Source organism: Eulemur rufifrons, chromosome 28 (genome assembly GCF_041146395.1).
Source record: "Eulemur rufifrons isolate Redbay chromosome 28, OSU_ERuf_1, whole genome shotgun sequence".
NCBI classification, from domain to species: domain Eukaryota; kingdom Metazoa; phylum Chordata; class Mammalia; order Primates; family Lemuridae; genus Eulemur; species Eulemur rufifrons.
In genome coordinates, this window is record NC_091010.1 from 13,165,051 (window position 1) to 13,183,801 (window position 18,751).

Sequence of the window (18,751 nt, forward strand, 5' to 3'; positions counted from 1 at the left end):
CCTGTAATCTCACTCTCTGAATTCAGACTTTCTCTATACCCCAAGAACGCTATATGCTATCTTAAAACGCGGAGTAAATCATTGTGAGTTCGGGAGGCACAGCAATGACAGTCGGGAGTTCTGGCTAACTGAGCACTCACTCACTCACTTGTGTGTTCATAGCCTGCCCTTTTCAGAAAGGATTTAAGGCAGGTTCCAACAAAGGTAACATAGACACGAAGGCTAAGATTATACAACTAGAAAATCAGAAGAGGGAAACACAAGCATGCTGATTGTGAAGAATAACAGAGCTGCAGCGACTGACTGGGTAGCAAATTTGAGGGCAAAAACAGAAACACAGTAAGTTAGTTTACTTTAAAATCAGAAAGGAAAAAACATTCAGTTCCTCAAGGTAAAAAGCAAAACTAAATAAAACTTCTTTCCCCTGACGATAAATTATAAAAGAAACTTCTTGGGTTCTTGTAGTTGGAGATTCTCTTTCCAGCTCTGAAGTTAATTGCATGACTTTAAACAAGTCACCTAGTTACTCAGTGCCTCAGTTTCCTTGTCCGTAAGGGGAGAAGATAACATCTGTCTTTTCCCTTCTTATGAGCATATGATATTGATTGGTAATTAGTGAAAGTGCTGTTATTCTTTGAATAAAAGCATTATCACTTCCATAGTTTGTGATAAGCCACAATTTGTATCAGAGATCTATGAAAGAATAATAGAGTTCCACTACCAGCCGCCCCTCTTCAGAGTAACTCCCCCCAAAAGATTCTTAAAAATGATGTTTTGAGGAAGAAGACCCAGGAAGAGGATAGTCCATTGTTAAGAGAAGACAGTGAGAAAGCAGATTTGCCTTAAGACCAAGGTACCTGGAGAGACCCAGATTGAATCCCTCGTGGGCCACTGTGTGACGATGGATAAGGCTCTTCCCTCTTCCCAGTGTCTGTTTCCTCATCTAAACCACCTCGTTCAGAGGCTGTTGTGAGGATGAAGTCAGATAACGCGTGCAAAGCTCTGAGCAAAGCACCTGCCCGTGGTAAGTGGGCGATGTACGTTGCCCCTGGAATGGCTCCAGGAGACTCATAGCTCTCCAGGAAGCCCAATTGGCAGTCCACTTCCTTAGGCAATGGGAATCATGGAAATGTTTAAGGCTAGGAATTAACACAATCTAATTTTTATTTTAGAAGGAATACTAGAAGTTTAGTATGTTGTTGAATGCAATAAAGAATGATATTCCTATGAACAAGATCAAGAGAGGAGAGCTAGATGATCCAACAGTCAGGTGAAGTCAAGCCTGGTTTGTTAACTTGCCCTAGAATTGGTAAAATACACTGGAGTCAGCCAGGAGGGAGGTCCCCAGTGTCATACTGTGGGACATTGTGCTTGGTTCTGACCTTGTCATCATTTTTTTTATTGCAGTAAAAAACACACAACATAAAATTTGCCATCTTATCCATTTTTAAGTGTATAGTTCGGTATTGTTAGTATATTCACATTGTTATAAAACAAAGCTCCAGAACTTTTTCATCTTGCAAATCTGGAGCTCTGTGCCTATGAAACAACTCCCCCCTTTTCCCTCTCCCCAGCTCCTGGGAAAATAGGCAAAATAGAATAACTACCATTCTATTTTCTGTTTCTGTGAATTTGACTACTATAGAAACCTCATAAAATATAAGCGGAATCGTACAGTATTTGTTTTTTTTGTGACTGGCTTATTTCACTTAGCATAATGTCCCCAAGGTTCATCCAGGACATGTCAGAATTTCCTGTCTTTTTATGGCGGAATAATATTTCATTGTGTGGAGAGATCACATTTTGTTTATCCATTCATTCAGTGGACACTTGGGTTGCTTCTGCCTCCTGGATGTTGTGAATAATACTGCTATGAAAATGGGTATGCAAATAGCTCTTCAAGACCCTGCTTTCGGTCCTTTTGGGTATCTATCCAGAAGCGGGATTGCTGGATCATATGGTAGTGTTATTTTTGTTTTTTAAAGGAGCCTTCATGCTGTTTTCCATGGTGGCTGCACCATTTTACAGTCCTGCCAACAGGACACAAGGGTTCCAAGTTGTCTACATCTTCATGAACACTTGTGATTTTCTGTTTTTGTTTTTACATAGTAGCCATCCTAATGGGTGTGAGGTGATATCTTGTTTGGATGTCTTGCCTTCATTTTTATTAACAACTTGGAAGAAGATAGGGAAGGGAGTCCTGTGGAATCTGCAGCACGCGCCAGAATGATAGGGTCTCGGCTGAAAATACTTCAGCCGGCTGCACAATGAGCCGACACTTTTATCTAAGCTCTGCATACAAGTAAGAGAGGTAGGAGGGTGAGCCCCTCGCAGGTGAGCCTGCACCTGATCAGTCCCCAAGGCTGGCGGGGCATCACAATCCCCTGGAGAACTTTAAAAACTGGAGAGAAGATAAATTTCCAGACCTACCTCAGACCTGCAGAAGCAGAATTTCACAGGTCACCCCATCCTACCCAGGTGATTCTGATACTCAGTTAGGTTTGGGACTCAGAAATGTTTCTCCCAGCACCAGCAGCATCAACCTCACCTGAGAACTTGTTAGAAATCACAGATCTTCAGGCTCCACCCCAGATCTGGTGAATCAGAAACTTTGGGAGTGGAGCCTGGCAAACTGTGTTTTTAAAAACCCTCCTCGTGATGCTAATGTTTGAGAACCATTACTCTAGAAAAGCACTAAGCCCTTTTTCAACACACAGCATCTGTGATTTGATGGATGTCAATTCTTTTACAATAGCAATAAAATCCATTAAATACAAGGGTATTAATTCAACCTGGGACTAAAAGGAGTCAAAGAAAATTAGGAAGACTTAAAGGGAGAAATAAAGGAAGGAATGAATAAATACATAAATAAGCAGCTAGATTATGTTTCTTGTAGGAAAGGCCATGCACAGACTTAATTCCATACCAATGATATTCTCCTTTTGTAGAATAAATGAGGAAAAATACCAACTTTTTTAATGTATTTTTTTTTTTTTTTTTTTTTTGAGACAGAGTCTCACTCTGTTGCCCAGGCTAGAGTGAGTGCCGTGGCGTCAGCCTAGCTCACAGCAACCTCAAACTCCTGAGCTCAAGCAATCCTCCTGTCTCAGCCTCCCGAGTATCTGGGACTACAGGCATGCGCCACCATGCCCGGCTAATTTTTTCTATATATATTTTTAGCTGTCCATATAATTTATTTCTATTTTTAGTAGAGGTGGGGTCTCGCTCTTGGTCAGGCTGGTCTCGAACTCCTGAGCTCAAACGATCCGCCCACCTCGGCCTCCCAGAGTGCTAGGATTACAGGCGTGAGCCACCGCGCCCGGCCTAATGTATTAATATTAGGGTCAGACCCGTGCTACCAAATTTTTTTTTTGAGACAAAGTCTCATTCTGTCACCCCAGGTGGAGTGCAGTGGCGTCATCATAGCTCACTATAACCTCAAACTCCTGGGCTCAAGCAATCCTCCTGCCTCAGCCTCCTGAGTAGCTGGGACTACGGGTGGGCGCCACCACAGCCGGCTAATTTTTCTATTTTTAGTAGAGACGGGGTCTCGCTCTTGCTCAGGCTGGTCTCCAATTCCTGAGCTCAGGCAATCCTCTTGCCTTGGCCCCCCAGAGTGCTAGGATTACATGAGCACCTGTGCCTGGCGGTGCTACCAAATTTTAAAACAAAGTGGCAATTCTCCAGTCAAGTTTAAAACAGAAAAATTAATCAGTAGGAAAGACTAGACATTTCAGAAATAGATTCAAGCCATTGTAAGAGCTTAATATGTGAAAGAACAACAAGAGAAGGAATCACTATTTAATGAGGTTGGTTGAACCATGTCTTTGTCTGTTCATCATTCCTCCATCAAGCATGTGTCAAGCATGTACTCTGTGCCAGTCCCTATACAAGGAGCTGAGAATAGATGTGAGCACGGCAGGGTCTCTGCCTTCAAAAACCTCAAGCAGAAACAGCATCATGTGATATGCCAGCATGCACATGGACGTTCAAGAGATGATAGATGAATGGATGGATGGATGGAGGAGGGAAGTCCAGTGGAAGCCCTCAGGAAGGCCATCTCATCTCTGTTGGTTGGGGAAGGGGATGAAGACTTCCTAGCAAGAAGGCATGGCCCAAAGGATGGCAGAGATTCTGGAAGAGAAAGTGGGGAGGGTTTTCCAAGGCCAGGACGTGGTTTATGCAGAGGCATGAACGCGGAAGAGAGAGCCCAGGGCAGCTGGAGACTGACTGGGAGTGACAAGAGAGGAGTCAGAAGTGGGGTGCAGGGCTCGTCCTCGGGTGGATATGGGTCAGGCTATACCCCACACCAGTAAGTTCCTACAGAGCACAGAGTGAACCGTAAATCTGCTGTAACTTTCTAAAGGAAGCAGGACAATGTTTTCTTTAGCTCTGGAGAGGCTATACATTGCTGCCTACTGAAGAAAGTGAGTATTCTAAGATTGCTGGACTGGAATATATAAGAGTATTTGCATGACAAACTATAATTAAGCACGAAAGGGAAACCATATGTTGGAAAAAACATGCAAGTGATAGGTATAACTTATCAACGCTCAACGGCAGGTAGATAAGGAGCTGGAGACAGCATAAAGTCTTGGAAGGAGGATGAACTTTGGAGTCCATCAAGCCTGGTGCTGCTCCTTATGACCTGTGTGATGGAACCGCTCCAGTCAGTTTGCTTGTCTTTAAGATGAGAATGTTATCTCTTCACTGAGCCGGCGTGAGGATTAAGCAAGAAACATAATAGGCACTCAAATCATGGTTCTCTTCCCTCCTTTCATCATTTATGAAGACTTTCAAAATAACAGCCAACATTTTTGGGTGTTTGTGCCAAGTACTTCACTTACATTACCTTATTTAATCCATTCAATGACCCCATGAGTTTGATACTATAAATATAGTATATAGATGAGAAAGTTGAGGCCCTGTGGAGTTGGGCAATTTGTCCCAGGTTTGAACAATTCCTTAATAGAGCAATTATTTAACCCAGCTCGCTCTTTCTTCAGAGTCCAAGTGTGTAACCCCATGGCACACTGCCTCTGAGCACACGGCCTAAGACAACGAACAGACATACCGTCCACAAGGAGATGAAAAGAAAATCACTGTAAGAAAAAGCCAATTGTGGCAGAGCTATCGAGAGAAAAGTATATTCCTGGGGGGGGTGAGGGCTTCATAAAGGGAATTGAGCTTTTCTAGAACAATATAGAGAAGTTCTGCAGTGAGTGTGGTTCTGCAGAAGTGCAGCCCCTTTGGGCCAGAGAGGACAGCTGCCATGGTGGAGCGCAGGACTCGACCCATTGTGTCTCAGCCAGGGGATCTGCTAGGTCCTTTACCTCTTTGGGTCTCAATTTCCTCATCTATAAAACAAAACAAAACAAAATGATACTTCAGTCTCTGAGGGGTTTTATGAAGATTAGGTTCATTGATTGATTGATAGATTCGTTCATTTCCTACATATATATTGAGTATTGGCTGTGTGCTGGGCATTGTGCTGGAAGTACAAAGAAAACATGTCATCCTTGACATTGAGATACTTGTAAATAATACCATTTATGTGACAATGCTTGTTAAACTGCAAAGCATTATTATAGAAATAATATTTAGTAATAGTAACTTCTTGCTTGGGGGTGGGGGAGGAGGAGGAGGACATGCTCCAATAAAGTAGTTCAAATATTGTTTATAATAGTGGAAATTTGTCAACACAAATGCCCGATGACAGAAAAATGGCCAAGCAAAGAACATTCTATAACTCTTAAAATTGTTGAATCCTCATTCTTCTAAAATAAGCATAGCTCTTTGGAAATGTGGATTTTTTTTTATCTGTTTGGGGATCGATTTGTTTGGGATATCAGAGGTGACAGAAGCAGAGGAGATGATCACATTGCAGAAAGTTGGTGACAATTCCAGAAAGTGTTTGCAAATCCAGCCAGCACAAGGTAGTGACTAAGCCTGAGTCCGCACAACATCAGTACAAATTATTGGAAAAGGGGAAAAAAAATGCCCAGTCGTGTAACTATGTAGTTTGTGCCATGATAAACAGTCAGTTAGGTTTCATCCAGTGCCCCCTGCCCACTGATTTGGGGGTGTCCTGGCCTTGGGTCAATGTGGCCAGGATGCTCCTCACTGCCCTCCTGGGTGCCTATCGTCACTGTGTCTTTCGTTTCAGACTACGTCAATCTGTTCAGCACCAAGTGTCATGGCTGTGATTTTCCTGTGGAGGCCGGCGACAAGTTTATCGAAGCCCTGGGGCATACTTGGCATGACACCTGCTTCATTTGCGCAGTATGTTTTTAGCATGGGATTCTGACTTTCTGAGCATGGACAGGAGGGAATGGAGGGGGGCGCAGATGACCAACCCTCTATATCCCTTGCAACTCTAGCATTCTGATATCCTGATCACTTTTAAAAGCTGGAAAATACCATGATGCCTTGATATGTCACGGTTGAACAAAGTTTTCTTACTAATAATTATTTATAAGCCAGCGTGGCTTTGTGACTTTCCATTTCGTAAGGACAACAGAATGTCCCAGGATTTGGCCAACCAGCAGTTTGTCTCAGCAGCAATGCTCTCAGGAGGCGAAGCGGTAAATAGTGCTTGGATTCAAAGAGGGGCAGTTGGTTTCCTTTGGTTACTCATTGCTTCAGATACGATGAAGTGATTTGAGGGGTTTCCCCCAAATTTTCACCTTGAGCACTAGATTGGAGCTTATTGACTAATCCTGTGAAAAACCTATGATAAGCTTTCTCTTGATAGAACCTTTAAAAAGCAGGACTGAGTATCATTTTATTTTCCTAAGTGGTCCTGTTCTTGATATATAGCTGCCAGGAGATAAGTCCTAGATTAACTATTAACTATGTGCAATTTATTTCTCCTGACCCGCGGGTCATTTTTAGTATGAGACTGGCATTTTCCTTCTGAGGGCTTTGGGTTGGGGTGGGGACATCATGGCGAGACATTTAGACTCTGAGTTAGAGGTAAGAATCAGTCATCCCTGATAAAGCCCTGTAATGTCAATCTGTAATTGACTAAACTTCCTTTGGGAAAATCAATGTCCTACTAATATTTTTTTTTCTAAATCAGAGTTGCTCAAGGTAAATTTTGGGAATGTTTGGAATATCTGCACAGTTTAAAATTGAATCCTTTTTTATAGACTTATGATAAGACAAACCCTATTCATAAAGTTTACTGCTGTATGCGTCTGGTTCTACACTTCGCTTCTGTGCCCCACCATTTGTGGGATGCATTGTATTCACCGTGTGTATTAGTTTGCTGGGGCTGCCGCACAACGCACTGCAAACTAGTGGCTCAAACAACAGAAATTTATGCTCTCGTAATTCAAGAGGCCAGAATTCCCAAATCACAGTGCCAACAGGGGGCCATGCTCTTTCTCCTAGCTGCTGGTGGTTGCCAGTAATCCTTGGCACTTCTTGGCTTGCAGCTATGGTACAACTCCAGTCTCTTCCTCCTTTGTCACAAGGCTGCTTTCACTCTGTGTGTGTGTGCCTTTGCATGGTGTTCTCCTCTTCTTATGAGGACATTGGTCATATTGGATTAAAAGCCCACTTTACTCCAGTATGATATCATCTTAATTTACATCTTGATTGCATCTGCAAAGATCCTATTTCCATATAAGGTCACTGCTGTGTCCCTGGGCTGGGTAGGTGGGAGGTACTGGGGGTTAGGACCTTCAATATATGAATTTTGGGGGACACAATTTGACCCCTCAATACTCAGATCTTTGAATAGATTCTCTAGTTGCCTTTTAGGGTCCTTTAAATACATCAAGGCCTCCCCTCCAAAAGGGACAATGGTATAAATATACTGACTTTGGGGTTGTCCCCTGAAGAGCCATGGCTCAGGAAGGTACAACATAGGGCTCTTTGACCCTTACATTCAAGCCCTGGCCTGTCTGGGCCTGAGACACTGCCTGCAAGTCTGGTTACCCAACTTCTAGAAGGATCCAAGAGACTTGGAGAAAGTCCAGGAAGACAGTGGTACAGAAGGCCTGTTCTCCAAGGGCAGGCCGACGAGGTCGGTGCTGCGTGCAGAGGGAACTGTGGCAAAGGCGAGCGTGGGTCGGCTCCCGTGTGCCTGCCGTGTTTGGCTGAAAGCCATGAGACACAAGTCCTGGAGAGAGACCAAAGGAGCAGTAAAGCTTAGGGTGGTTCAGGCTGATATTACAAATAAGTTCCAGAGAACTAAGTCCAGTCCGGTGTGACAGACCTGTGCCACTGCCCAGAGGACCTACCCAAAGAAACTGGGCAGATCCTGCCCTTTGGAGAATCAGCATGGAGGTTGTGAGATCTTCCTCCAGCCCAGCCAGTGCCCCCTGACTGCCCCACTGAGACAGCAAAGTGCAACATAGTTCTCCTCCTTGGGAAGGAATCTTTTTTTTTTTTTTTTTTTTTGAGACAGAGTCTGGCTCTGTTGCCCACGCTAGAGTGCCGTGGCGTCAGCCTATCTCACAGCAACCTCAAACTCCTGGACTCTAGCAATCCTACTGCCTCAGCCTCCCGAGTAGCTGGGACTACAGGCATGTGTCACCATGCCCAGCTAATTTTTTCTATATGCATATTTTTAGTTGTCCAGCTAATTTCTTTCTATTTTTAGTAAAGACGGAGTCTCGCTCTTGCTCAGGCTGGTCTCAAACTTCTAACCTTGAGTGATCCTCCTGCCTCGGCCTCCCAGAGTGCTAGGATTACAGGCGTGAGCCACCACGCCGGGCTGGGAAGGAATCTTTTAATTGGAAAACTCTAAGGGTTTTTGGTTTTTTTTTTGTTGGTCCTCTTTCTATCATTTTACATTTCCAAATCACTTTTAGTGAGCATGTGTTTTCCTGAAACTTAAAAAAAAACTCACAAAACCTAGTAAGAAAGGAAGATCTGCACTAGCTCTCCCAGCTGATGTGCTGTTTTCCCACTGATTAGATATCATGGTTGAACATTCTTTAGACTGATTCAGTTTACCAAATATTCCTAGAGTTTGGGAAGTGCGAGAGTACCCCAGAACAAGTCTCTAACTTCAAGGAATCTAGAATCTTGAAAACAAAGCTAACAGATATGAACAATTAAAGGGCAGAAGAAGACAATATCTCTCAAGTCCAAAGCCATAAAGGAAGGCTGGTAGGCTGAGAAGGGCAGGCTGAGTCAGGGTGAGGGTTGGGCTCCTGCCTGGCTTTGGCACTTGAGTTCCAACAGAAGGGATTTCCTACCTTAGTAGGGAAAAATGTCTTACCGATTCCCTCTTTTCTTCTAAATCTATTTGGTTTCTCACCTTTCCCCACTGGCATGGTATCAGGAGGGGATCGGCAGTGGCAAACTTTTGCAGGCAGTCACAGGGGCTGCTGCAGGTGGCCTCGTTTATTGCCTTAACTCTGCTAGGACTGCAGTCAGCACTGTCCATGGCCACCACTCTTCCACAGCCAGGCCCTGATACCACCTGGCTGTGGGGTTTGGACCATCCCTGCCATCTCCCCATGCTGGGTGGGCTGGAGGCCTCCTCCACCATGAAGCCACCCTGCACCAAGAAGACACTGAGAGTTCCTGCCCCCAGCCCCATCTCACCCATGAGCCACTTCTGAGGTTCCGTCCCTTCCTCATTCCTTGGTCTTCAGTCCCCTGACAACTTCTCTCCCCAGCATGACTCATCTTGAAGCTCTCACAAGCAACCAGCACTGTCCCAGACCAGGCGGGGTCTCCCAGCCAGCACTGCAGGTGTTGACAGGCAGCTCTTTGCCAACTCCCTCCAGAGCTGCCTATCTCCCCCAAAACCCATTCTCACCAGTTATGTCTTGGGTGTCTGCCTTTTGGGATGAATCTCCAAGTTGTCACTAGCAGCTTGAGGCTTCCACAAGCGCCTACCTATACCCAACATCACTGCATCCACCTGGGATGTTTTCAAAATACTATTTAAGCTCATTGGTTTGCAGAGCCCATTGGCAGCCCTGTGTGACCCCAACTGGGCCATCAGGGCCTTGCACATGGCACATCATGATGCCCTTTCATTTCCAGCTCTCTTGTGGTGGACACATGCTCACTGACCCAAGCTCAGCTCAGGAGGGTGATTTCTCTGTCCCCATGGCCACCCATATGTGGAGACTCCACCTGCACTTCTCCTTGTGATGTCGGTATCCTGGAAGTGGCTCCCAATTCTGCTCCCCTGTAGGGATCTTCAAGGTCCTCTCTGAGGCCGGGGCCCATCCCAGTCAATATGACTTCCTGGCTGACTCTGACATACAGACATTGCCAACCCAGGGCCCCGCCTACATAGTAGTAGTCCAACAAAGTCAGAGGGCTGCCTCTGTACAGATCTGTAAGCCCAGAACGGTTTCAAGTAAACACGACACCTCTCTGCTGTGGAGTGTGGGTAAAATTAGCATAGAACTGGAGCCTGACAGACCTGGACACGGATGCCCAGCTCTACAACTTACTAGGTCTGTGACTTAAGCAAGACATTTGGGCTCTCTGAGCCCCAGTTTTTTCGATGGTGAAACAGGAGAAAGTCATACCTAGCTCCATAAAGTTTTTATGAGAATTAAGGGAGCTCATGTATATAGGGTATCTAGCATCCGGTTTGACCCATGGTAGCCTCAACAAATCAGTTCCCATCCTTTTGCGATGTCTCCAGCCTCAAGCTATACTCATATGTTGTTGTCATGGGGATATATAATTTTGTCTCCTTTTTTCCCCTGTGTATACACTCTTCCATATTTGATTCAGCTTTTTTTCACGGTGGCATTCCATTGGAAAAATGCACCATAAAAATTTAATCATCTCCCTATTGAGAGCAATTTTAGTAGTTTTCAGTTTCTAGTTGAGCACATGTTGCTTTCTTACTCTGTGGAGTTGTTTCTGCAGTATAAAATTCTGCAGAGTGGCATGACTGGGTTACAGGGGAGGGACATCTTTATGGCTCTTGTTCAGCGTTGCCACATCGCCTGCAGAACACTGGGCTGATTCATGTGTCCCCAGCACTGTGCAAGGAGGCGTCATTCCCTTTTGGCATTGCTGATTTTAGATTGAATACTTTTTTTTTTCTTTTTTTGGCTAGAGTCATGTAAGGTTAAAGGTGACAAGCCATTGAGTTTTTTTGTTTTATTTATTTTGCTAGATGAATAGGTGTCTAGTGGTATCTCAGGGCAGTTTTGATTTATTGTTTTTTAATTAGTGAAGATAATCTTTTCTGACATGTTTGTTAGTTTACTAATATTTCTTTAGATATTAATCCTCTCTGTGAGTATCGACTGTGAATTTGTGTTGGTTCTTTATACATTTTGGATAGCATGAATTGGTCGTATTCATGGTGTATATTTTCTCTACTCCATTACATTTAATTTGAGTTTTGTTTTGTGTCTTCTTTGGAAGTCTTAATTTGTATATAGTCTAACCCATCTACCCTGCTTCTGTTGTGGGGAGTACAGGCTATTGGCTTTTCTCTGGGCTGCATGTGACAGGGCTTTTTCCTAAAGGGGTGACTGAAGGCCGGGCACGGTGGCTCACACTTGTAATCCCAGCACTTTGGGAGGCTAAGGCAGGAGGATTGTGAGGCCAGGAGTTCTAAGTTGCAGTAAGCTGTGATAGCACCACTGCACTCCAGCCTGGGTGACAGAGCAAAACCCTGTCTCAAAAAAAAAAAAAAAAAAAGAGAAAAAAGGGAAAAAATAGAATGGGAGTTAAAGCAGTGACTGAAATTCTTTGCTTGTGTCGCCCTGCCTCATGGGCTGCGGGGTCCCGCCTCACGCAGTTCTGTTCTCTGTCCCAGGTCTGCCACGTGAATCTGGAGGGGCAGCCATTCTACTCCAAGAAGGACAGGCCCCTGTGCAAGAAGCACGCACACGCCATCAACGTGTAGGGGTGCAGGCGTCTGGTGCTGACGGGCAGAGCTGCTCTTGCTGCCGGCAACAAAGGATTCAAGGAGGCTGATGTTTCTTTTGGGGGGAAGGGGGGAAGAGAGGAAGTGATTGAGCCCTTTTGAAGTATAATTTTAGTTTTTTCTTCGGTGCACAGATCGTGTATTTGCATAGTTCCGACTAGAAGCCAAATGAAGATTCAAACCAAGCTAGTAATTAATCCAAGACTGGAATTGTACTTCAAACGTTTAGTACAGAATTCCAAGAACTCAAAAGTGAAAAACAAAAAGCAACTTTCCCAAAGTGATACACTTCCCTGTGGTCGTGGTCACCAGAGTAGGGACAGAGCTCAGAGCAGTTATGGAGAATCCAAAGCATTCTGCAGGGTTCTTTAGAGCTCCCCTGGCAAACAAAATGAAGTGCCAAACAGTCCTTGCTGCAGGGTATTTTTAGAGCCATAGCTGAGAGCTTGTTAGCTAAGACCTATCGGCCTTTCCTCACCAAAAAAGGAAGTGTTATTCCATTACTAGCGTCATGGAGCTACCTCTGTGCATCAGACTTCGGACCTTGAACGAACTTGAAACGTTCTAAAGGGGGCCCCCATGTCCAAAGAGATGTCTTCTGGGAGCCACTGGGCACTTGCCAGGGCTCCAGGAAGGGCTCTGGCTCACTCTGCAGACAGCTGGGAAAGATGGGCCCTTCAGCCACCCTCTTTCAGTTTGAAACAGCCAATGTCCCCAGATGGCTTAGCTCCTTTTTGATTTGTGATGGGAAAGTGGAATTGGGTTTTTCCAGTTTTGCTTTGCAGTGTGTGAGAGGAGATTTTAAAGACTCTGGGTTGTGTTTGGCCCTTGTTTTACTTTAAGAGGTTTGTTAGCATGAGTGTCCAGTCCTGTGCATGTATTTCACCCCCAACCTGTGACTGCTCACTCATGACATCTTCCTCAGTACCCTCTATCTCAAACAGGCTTGGTGGCCTATGGAAAAGAGAGCGAGAGAGACAGAGACAGTGTCTAAAACAGGATGGCAGAATAGGTTGACATGCCCACACTCTGGGTGGGGAAGAGGAGCCTTACTTTCTGCCAACCTCAGTAAGAATGCATGAGGGGGCAGGCCCTCCCACCCTCAGGTCTGCACCAACCATCCTTTTCACGTATTCCTTTCAATGCAGCACAGTGATTACGTACGATTGTGCTGACTGCTGGAAGGAAAAGATGGACTGATATATATGCATTTGCCATTTTGGCCAATACTTTGAAAAGCTATGAGCTGAGTTGATCTAGCAATTATTTAAGTATTTATTGAAGTAGACTTGGGCCTTCAAACTTCTTTGCAGTATTAGTGATAGTTTGAGTTAAGTAAGCATTTTAAAGCTGTTTGGTGATAACGAGAGAAGCTTAATTTCTCAGGTTGGAAATGGAACAGTCACTTTCCTTTTTAGGAAGCACTGTTATTATGCTCATTGAAAACGGCATTGAAGCAGGCAGTTTGCGTGGATGTTTCTCACTTGAGCACGATATTTAGGCACTCTTCCAACTCACTGCTACTCTGTCCTCACTCCTGTTTTGGATTTTTCTCTTTGCATGTTTGAAATGTTTTATGGGAATGCATTAGAACTCTTTTTCTTCTGAGAACCGAGGCTTCCGGGGGACTGCCGTCCTACCAGTATGTATCTCTTCCCCTGCGGGAGAAGGAGGCGGCTAGCTGTGTCCCTAGCAGGAAGCCTGAACTTTTTCCAAGCATGAAGCCACCAACTTCCCCCAGGGAACATCAGGGAGGGACATAAATGTGCTCCTACCACAGGGCCTTTCTTACCTTTGGTGCCGTGAGAAAGTGAGACAAGGTACCAGGCAGAGTGAAATCTGCTGGGACTGACTGGAGACTTGTCAGGAGTTGCAAACAAGTACCTTGCAGCATTCTGTTATTTTTGGAAAGTTCAAATATGCAGGGGCAAGGCGGTTGCTGACTTTACAGAACGGCTCTGAGTAGGTTTTCTCCAAAAACAATCTATTAAATTATCTGGGACTGGTCTCGAGGAAAGGAAAAAAGTTCCCCAGAGTTCAGTTTCCAAAATCTCTTTTTAAAGGTTTTACACACACACACAGACACAGACGCACATACACAGACACACACACACGTGTGATCCTTAAATAGTGTATGATCATTAAGAAGAAAAGTGAAATATCTCAAAGGGCAGCTTCACCATAGTCCTTTATTGAATCAATTTTTCCACATCTCAGAACTAGTATAGATTCTGAGGTACTCTTTTATTTACCCAAAAAACAGAACAAACAAACAAAAAATTTTGAAGGTAGCAGGAAAAGGAGGGTGGTTTGAGTGTGGTTCATTCAGTGTCTGTAAATCTGATACAGTGTCAGAATTAAGATTGTATCTAGTTCAGATTAACATCATGAATGTCCTTCAACACCAAACCAAATGCAATTTTTAATAGTCCGTGATGGGGTGTAGACTTTGGAGGTACCATTCTTGTCTCCTCATTGTTGACATTAATTTAACATTTATAAACATAACTTTTTGCAACTTAGTGACTTATATCTGCACTGTTTGTGTTAGGAATCTAGCTTTTATAATGTTAACTTTTCAACCCAGGTATTCTTGTTTTGGGATTTTTTTTTTTTTGGTTAATATTTCAGAAGTGGAATATAGCATATTAGAAGTGTGCACAAAAAAATATTTTGCATGGTTTTTTTGGCCTGTGTGAATTCCTCTTTTTAGCAAAATAAAACTCCTAAAAGGATATGCAAATACAGATTTTTCTGTGTAAAGTTTTTTCATGTGATATCAAAAGTAGCTTACTTCTATATGACCACAATTAGAAGTCTGAGACAAAACAAAACATCTTGCGGAGAATAAACACAACTCACTTGCTGTGTTGCTCAATAGCAGTTTAATCAGCTTGTTTAAACAGACAAGGATATGTGAATAATATAAATGTTTTGCATGCAAAGGAAGTTTACCAGGTAAGTAATAAACTGAAGACCACACCTTGCCTAGTATTTTCAGAAAGGTTTGCTTATTTAGCTACTTGGTGGTCAAGTATTTCTTTCTTTTTTTTTTTTTTTTTTTGAGACAGAGTCTCCCTCTGTTGCCTGGGCTAGAGTGCTGTGGTGTCAGCCTGTCAGCCTAGCTCACAGCAACCTCAAACTCCTGGGCTCAAGCGATTCTTCTGCCTCAGCCTCCTGAGTAGCTTGGACTACAGACATGCACCACCATGCCCGGCTAATTTTTTCTATATATTTTTAGTTGTCCAGCTAATTTCTTTCTATTTTTAGTAGAGATGGGGGTCTTGCTCTTGTTCAGGTTGGTCTTGAACTCCTGAACTCAAACGATCCTCCCACCTTGGCCTCCCAGAGTGCTAGGATTACAGGCGTGAGCCACCACGCCCAGCCCGGTGGTCAACTATTTCCGATTTTGTTTTTTTTTTTTTTTTTTGAGGCAGAGTCTTGCTCTGTCACCCAGGCTAGATTGCAGTGGTGTCATCATAGCTCACAGCAACCTCAAACTCCTGCGCTCAAGTGATCGTCCTGCCTCAGCCTCCAGAGAAGCTGGGACTACAGGTGCATGCCACCAGCCTGGGTGAATTTTTCTATTTTTTTAGAGACAGGGTGTCTCGCTCTTGCTCAGGCTGGTCTTGAACTCCTGACCTCAAATGATTCTCCTGCCTTGGCCTCCCAGAGTGCTAGGATATAGGCGTGAGCCATTGCACCTGGCCTAATTTATTTTTATTCTGATATAAGTGGCTTTATGTCTAGAAAAGTTACTATATTTCCTTTCATATCATTTGTTTTTAAATAAGTTCAGTGTACAACCTTCTCATGGCATTTTGTTTAAAATAATGAAGGCCCACTGAGGGTACTATGCTTAACAAAACCAATTCATTCTTTTTCAAGGTAGTCTGTTTCTAGGCATTACTTAAAAGTAAAGGGAAATTTTTCATAATATATTTGATTTTAAGCACCTGGATCAGATTTTGAAAGAGCTGTGCAATTACAAATAGAAACAAAATCTCATTATTTTAGTACTTTTTATTAAAGCTATAGCAATTTTGAAAATAGATGATGGAAAAAAAGGCTCATACATCATAAAATTTAAAGTTGGAAGGAATCTAACAGATTATCTAGGCATTTTCCAGATGCAGGAACTGAGGCCAGAAAGGGGAAGTGGCTTCCTCAGTGCACACAGCCAGCTAGGGAGGCAGCCAGGTGCCAAGGGAATAAACCTGGCCTTTGGCACGGAAAGACCAGGGTCTAGATGGAGGTAGATTTATGCCATTTGAGTGATATTGGGAGAGTCTCTCTAAGCCTGTTTATCTACCTGACAATGAAGGTTACACCACCTGCCCCACAGGGGTATTTTGAGAACCAAAGGCAATAACTTTTGGAAGAAAATGGCAATACAAATGTTAGTTGTTGCCATCACCAGTACAGCTGGGGTCAGAACCCAAGTTCCTCACTCCTGCTTCACTTTCTTAACTCCTCCACTTTGCCTATCTGGAAAAAATCCACTGGGAAAATCAGCAGCAAGAATAAATAATAGAGAGCCCAGAAATATAAACCACAAGAATCAGAATTTGGTACAATTAACTTGTACTAAAATTCCTGCCCTCTTCACTAAGTACTTGTGGGCAGAATAAATATTGTTTGTTCATTTGCTCATTCATACATTCCTTCAGCAGATATTTACTGAGCACCTACCAGGTGCCAGGCACTGCTCTGGATACCGACAACACGACAGTGCACACAACAGACCATAACCTCTGCTCTCACGGAACTTACCGTCTAGTGGGTTGGAATCAGCCGAACAAAATAACTAAAATATGTCAGATTACTTCTACGGAGAAATATTTTGACTATTTAAAGCTACTCTACATGGCCAGGTGCAGTGGCTCATGTCTGTAATCCCAGCACTCTGGGAGGTCGAGGCAGGAGGATTGCTTGAGCTCAGGCATTCAAGACCACCTGAGCAAGAGTGAGACTCTGTCTCTATTAAAAATAGAAAAATTAGGCAGGCGTGGTGGTGCATGCCTGTAGTCCCAGCTACTCAGGAGGCTGAGGAAGGAGGATTCCTTGAGCCCAGGAGTTTGAGGTTGCTGTGAGCTATGGTGATATCATGGCACTCTAGCTGGGGCAATGCAGGAAGACTCTGTCTCAAAAAAAAAAAAAAAAGCTGCCCTACAAGGTAACAGTGGCATCAAGCTAAACTTAGACTGATGAACGACAGACACGGCATAAAGAATGGGTTCTGGATCGAATAAGTTTGAGAAATAGCTGCATATGCTGATCACCCTAGAGATCCCCAATACACAGGAGTGAGCTGTGTGGGTACTCGGTCCCTCAGTAAAGAAATCTGTTTAACTTATGTGAGCACAGAGTACAGAGCTCCAGCTGGGAAACACTGCCTAATGAATTGGTTTAGGCTTTCCTGAGCTCTGGCTTTCCCAGGGCAATCGCAATGTCAAATCATCCTTCTCAAGGTTCCATTCACATACTTAAACCATTTGGACAACTTGGGATGTGTACTTTTTCACAGCACAAACATTCTCTGAATGGCTAGGCTCTGCTGTGGGTATGGACGATGACACCACGGACAAGGTGCCTGCTTTTGTAGAGCTGACACTTTGAAGGAAGGGACAGGCAAGAAACAAGTAATACATAATAATCAGAATTTGAGATCATGAGCGCTACGGGAAAATGAAACAGAGTGACGTGCTGGTGTGGTCAGGGAACCCTTCTGTCTTTTTGAGGAGGTGACATTTGAGCTGAGTCTGACTGATAAGAAGGAAAAACACTATGCCCTAGCGTGAGGCAGAGTGTTCCAGACAGGGGGAAAAATACACGTAACGGCTTTAAGGGAACGATCTTGGCTCAGTGAAGGCACAGGGCAGGAGAGCAGGGGGAGGGGCGGAGGGAGGCGGCGGAGAGGCCATGCTAAGATGCGGCAGAAAGCTTTCAAATGCCTGCCAATGGCAAAGAGAGGAAATAAATCGTTGACTACAAGTAGAGATAAAGAACCTGGCTTTCAATAGAATAAATTTTATTTTTCCTATAAGACTTTTCACTGGAAAAAATGTTCAAAGCTGCCTATCAAGCAGTTCTGTCTGAATATGGCAAAACAGTCAAGGTTGTATTGCGGTTGTCTGGGAAACATCGGTCCTGTGTGGATATGGCACAGTTTCGTTTTCTGATGTCTGGGACGCAGCGACCTGGGCTTGCATACACACCTACGCAGGTCGCACACACTGTTTTATTTCATTGCAATCATACTATACATGCTGTTCTGAGATTTGCTTTCTTTTAAAAACAATTTACTTTGTAACTGTGAACTTCACTGTCTGATCCTAGTTAAACCCCTATAAAATACATATGAGGGGTTCTCTGAGACTAATGATTGTATTAGTCCTTTATGTGCTGCTATAAAGGAATACCTGAGGCTTGGTAATTTATCAAGAAAAGAGGTTTATTTGGCTCACAGTCCTGCAGGCTGTACAAGAAGCATGGCGTGAGCATCTGCTTCTGGTGAGGGCTTCAGGGAGCTTCCACGCATGGTGGAAGGCAAAGGGGGAGCAGGCGTGTCACAGTGAGAGAGGCAGCAAGAGAGAGAAGAGGAGGTGCCAGGCCCTTTTCAACAAAATGGCATCAAGCCATTCATAAGGGACTGCCCCCATGACACAATGCCTCCTACCAGGCCCCACTTACAACACTGAGGATCAAATTTCAACATGAGATTTGGAGGGGACAAATATCCGAACTATACCAATTACCATTAGTTAATCTACTCACTGAGCTCGTGAATCAATCCTGCAGTTAATTTTGTCAAGGCCATCAGCTACTTTCTGAGCCGTCAGACAGAAGTCTTCAGCTGTCCTCTGAGCCTCAGGCTCA

General features: G+C 44.0%; 1 protein-coding gene across 5 annotated transcripts in view; it reads left to right on the plus strand.

Annotated features, from left to right (window-relative positions):
* The window catches only part of LDB3 (LIM domain binding 3), a 60,184-nt gene extending 48,333 nt beyond the window's left edge, over positions 1-11,851 (plus strand). For all 5 annotated transcript variants that reach the window (XM_069460201.1, XM_069460202.1, XM_069460204.1 and 2 more), the window contains 2 exons: positions 6,167-6,282; positions 11,762-11,851. In XM_069460201.1, coding sequence (XP_069316302.1) covers positions 6,167-6,282; positions 11,762-11,851 — 206 coding nt within the window. The remainder of the gene's footprint in view (positions 1-6,166; positions 6,283-11,761) is intronic.
* The last annotated feature ends 6,900 nt before the right edge of the window (positions 11,852-18,751 follow it).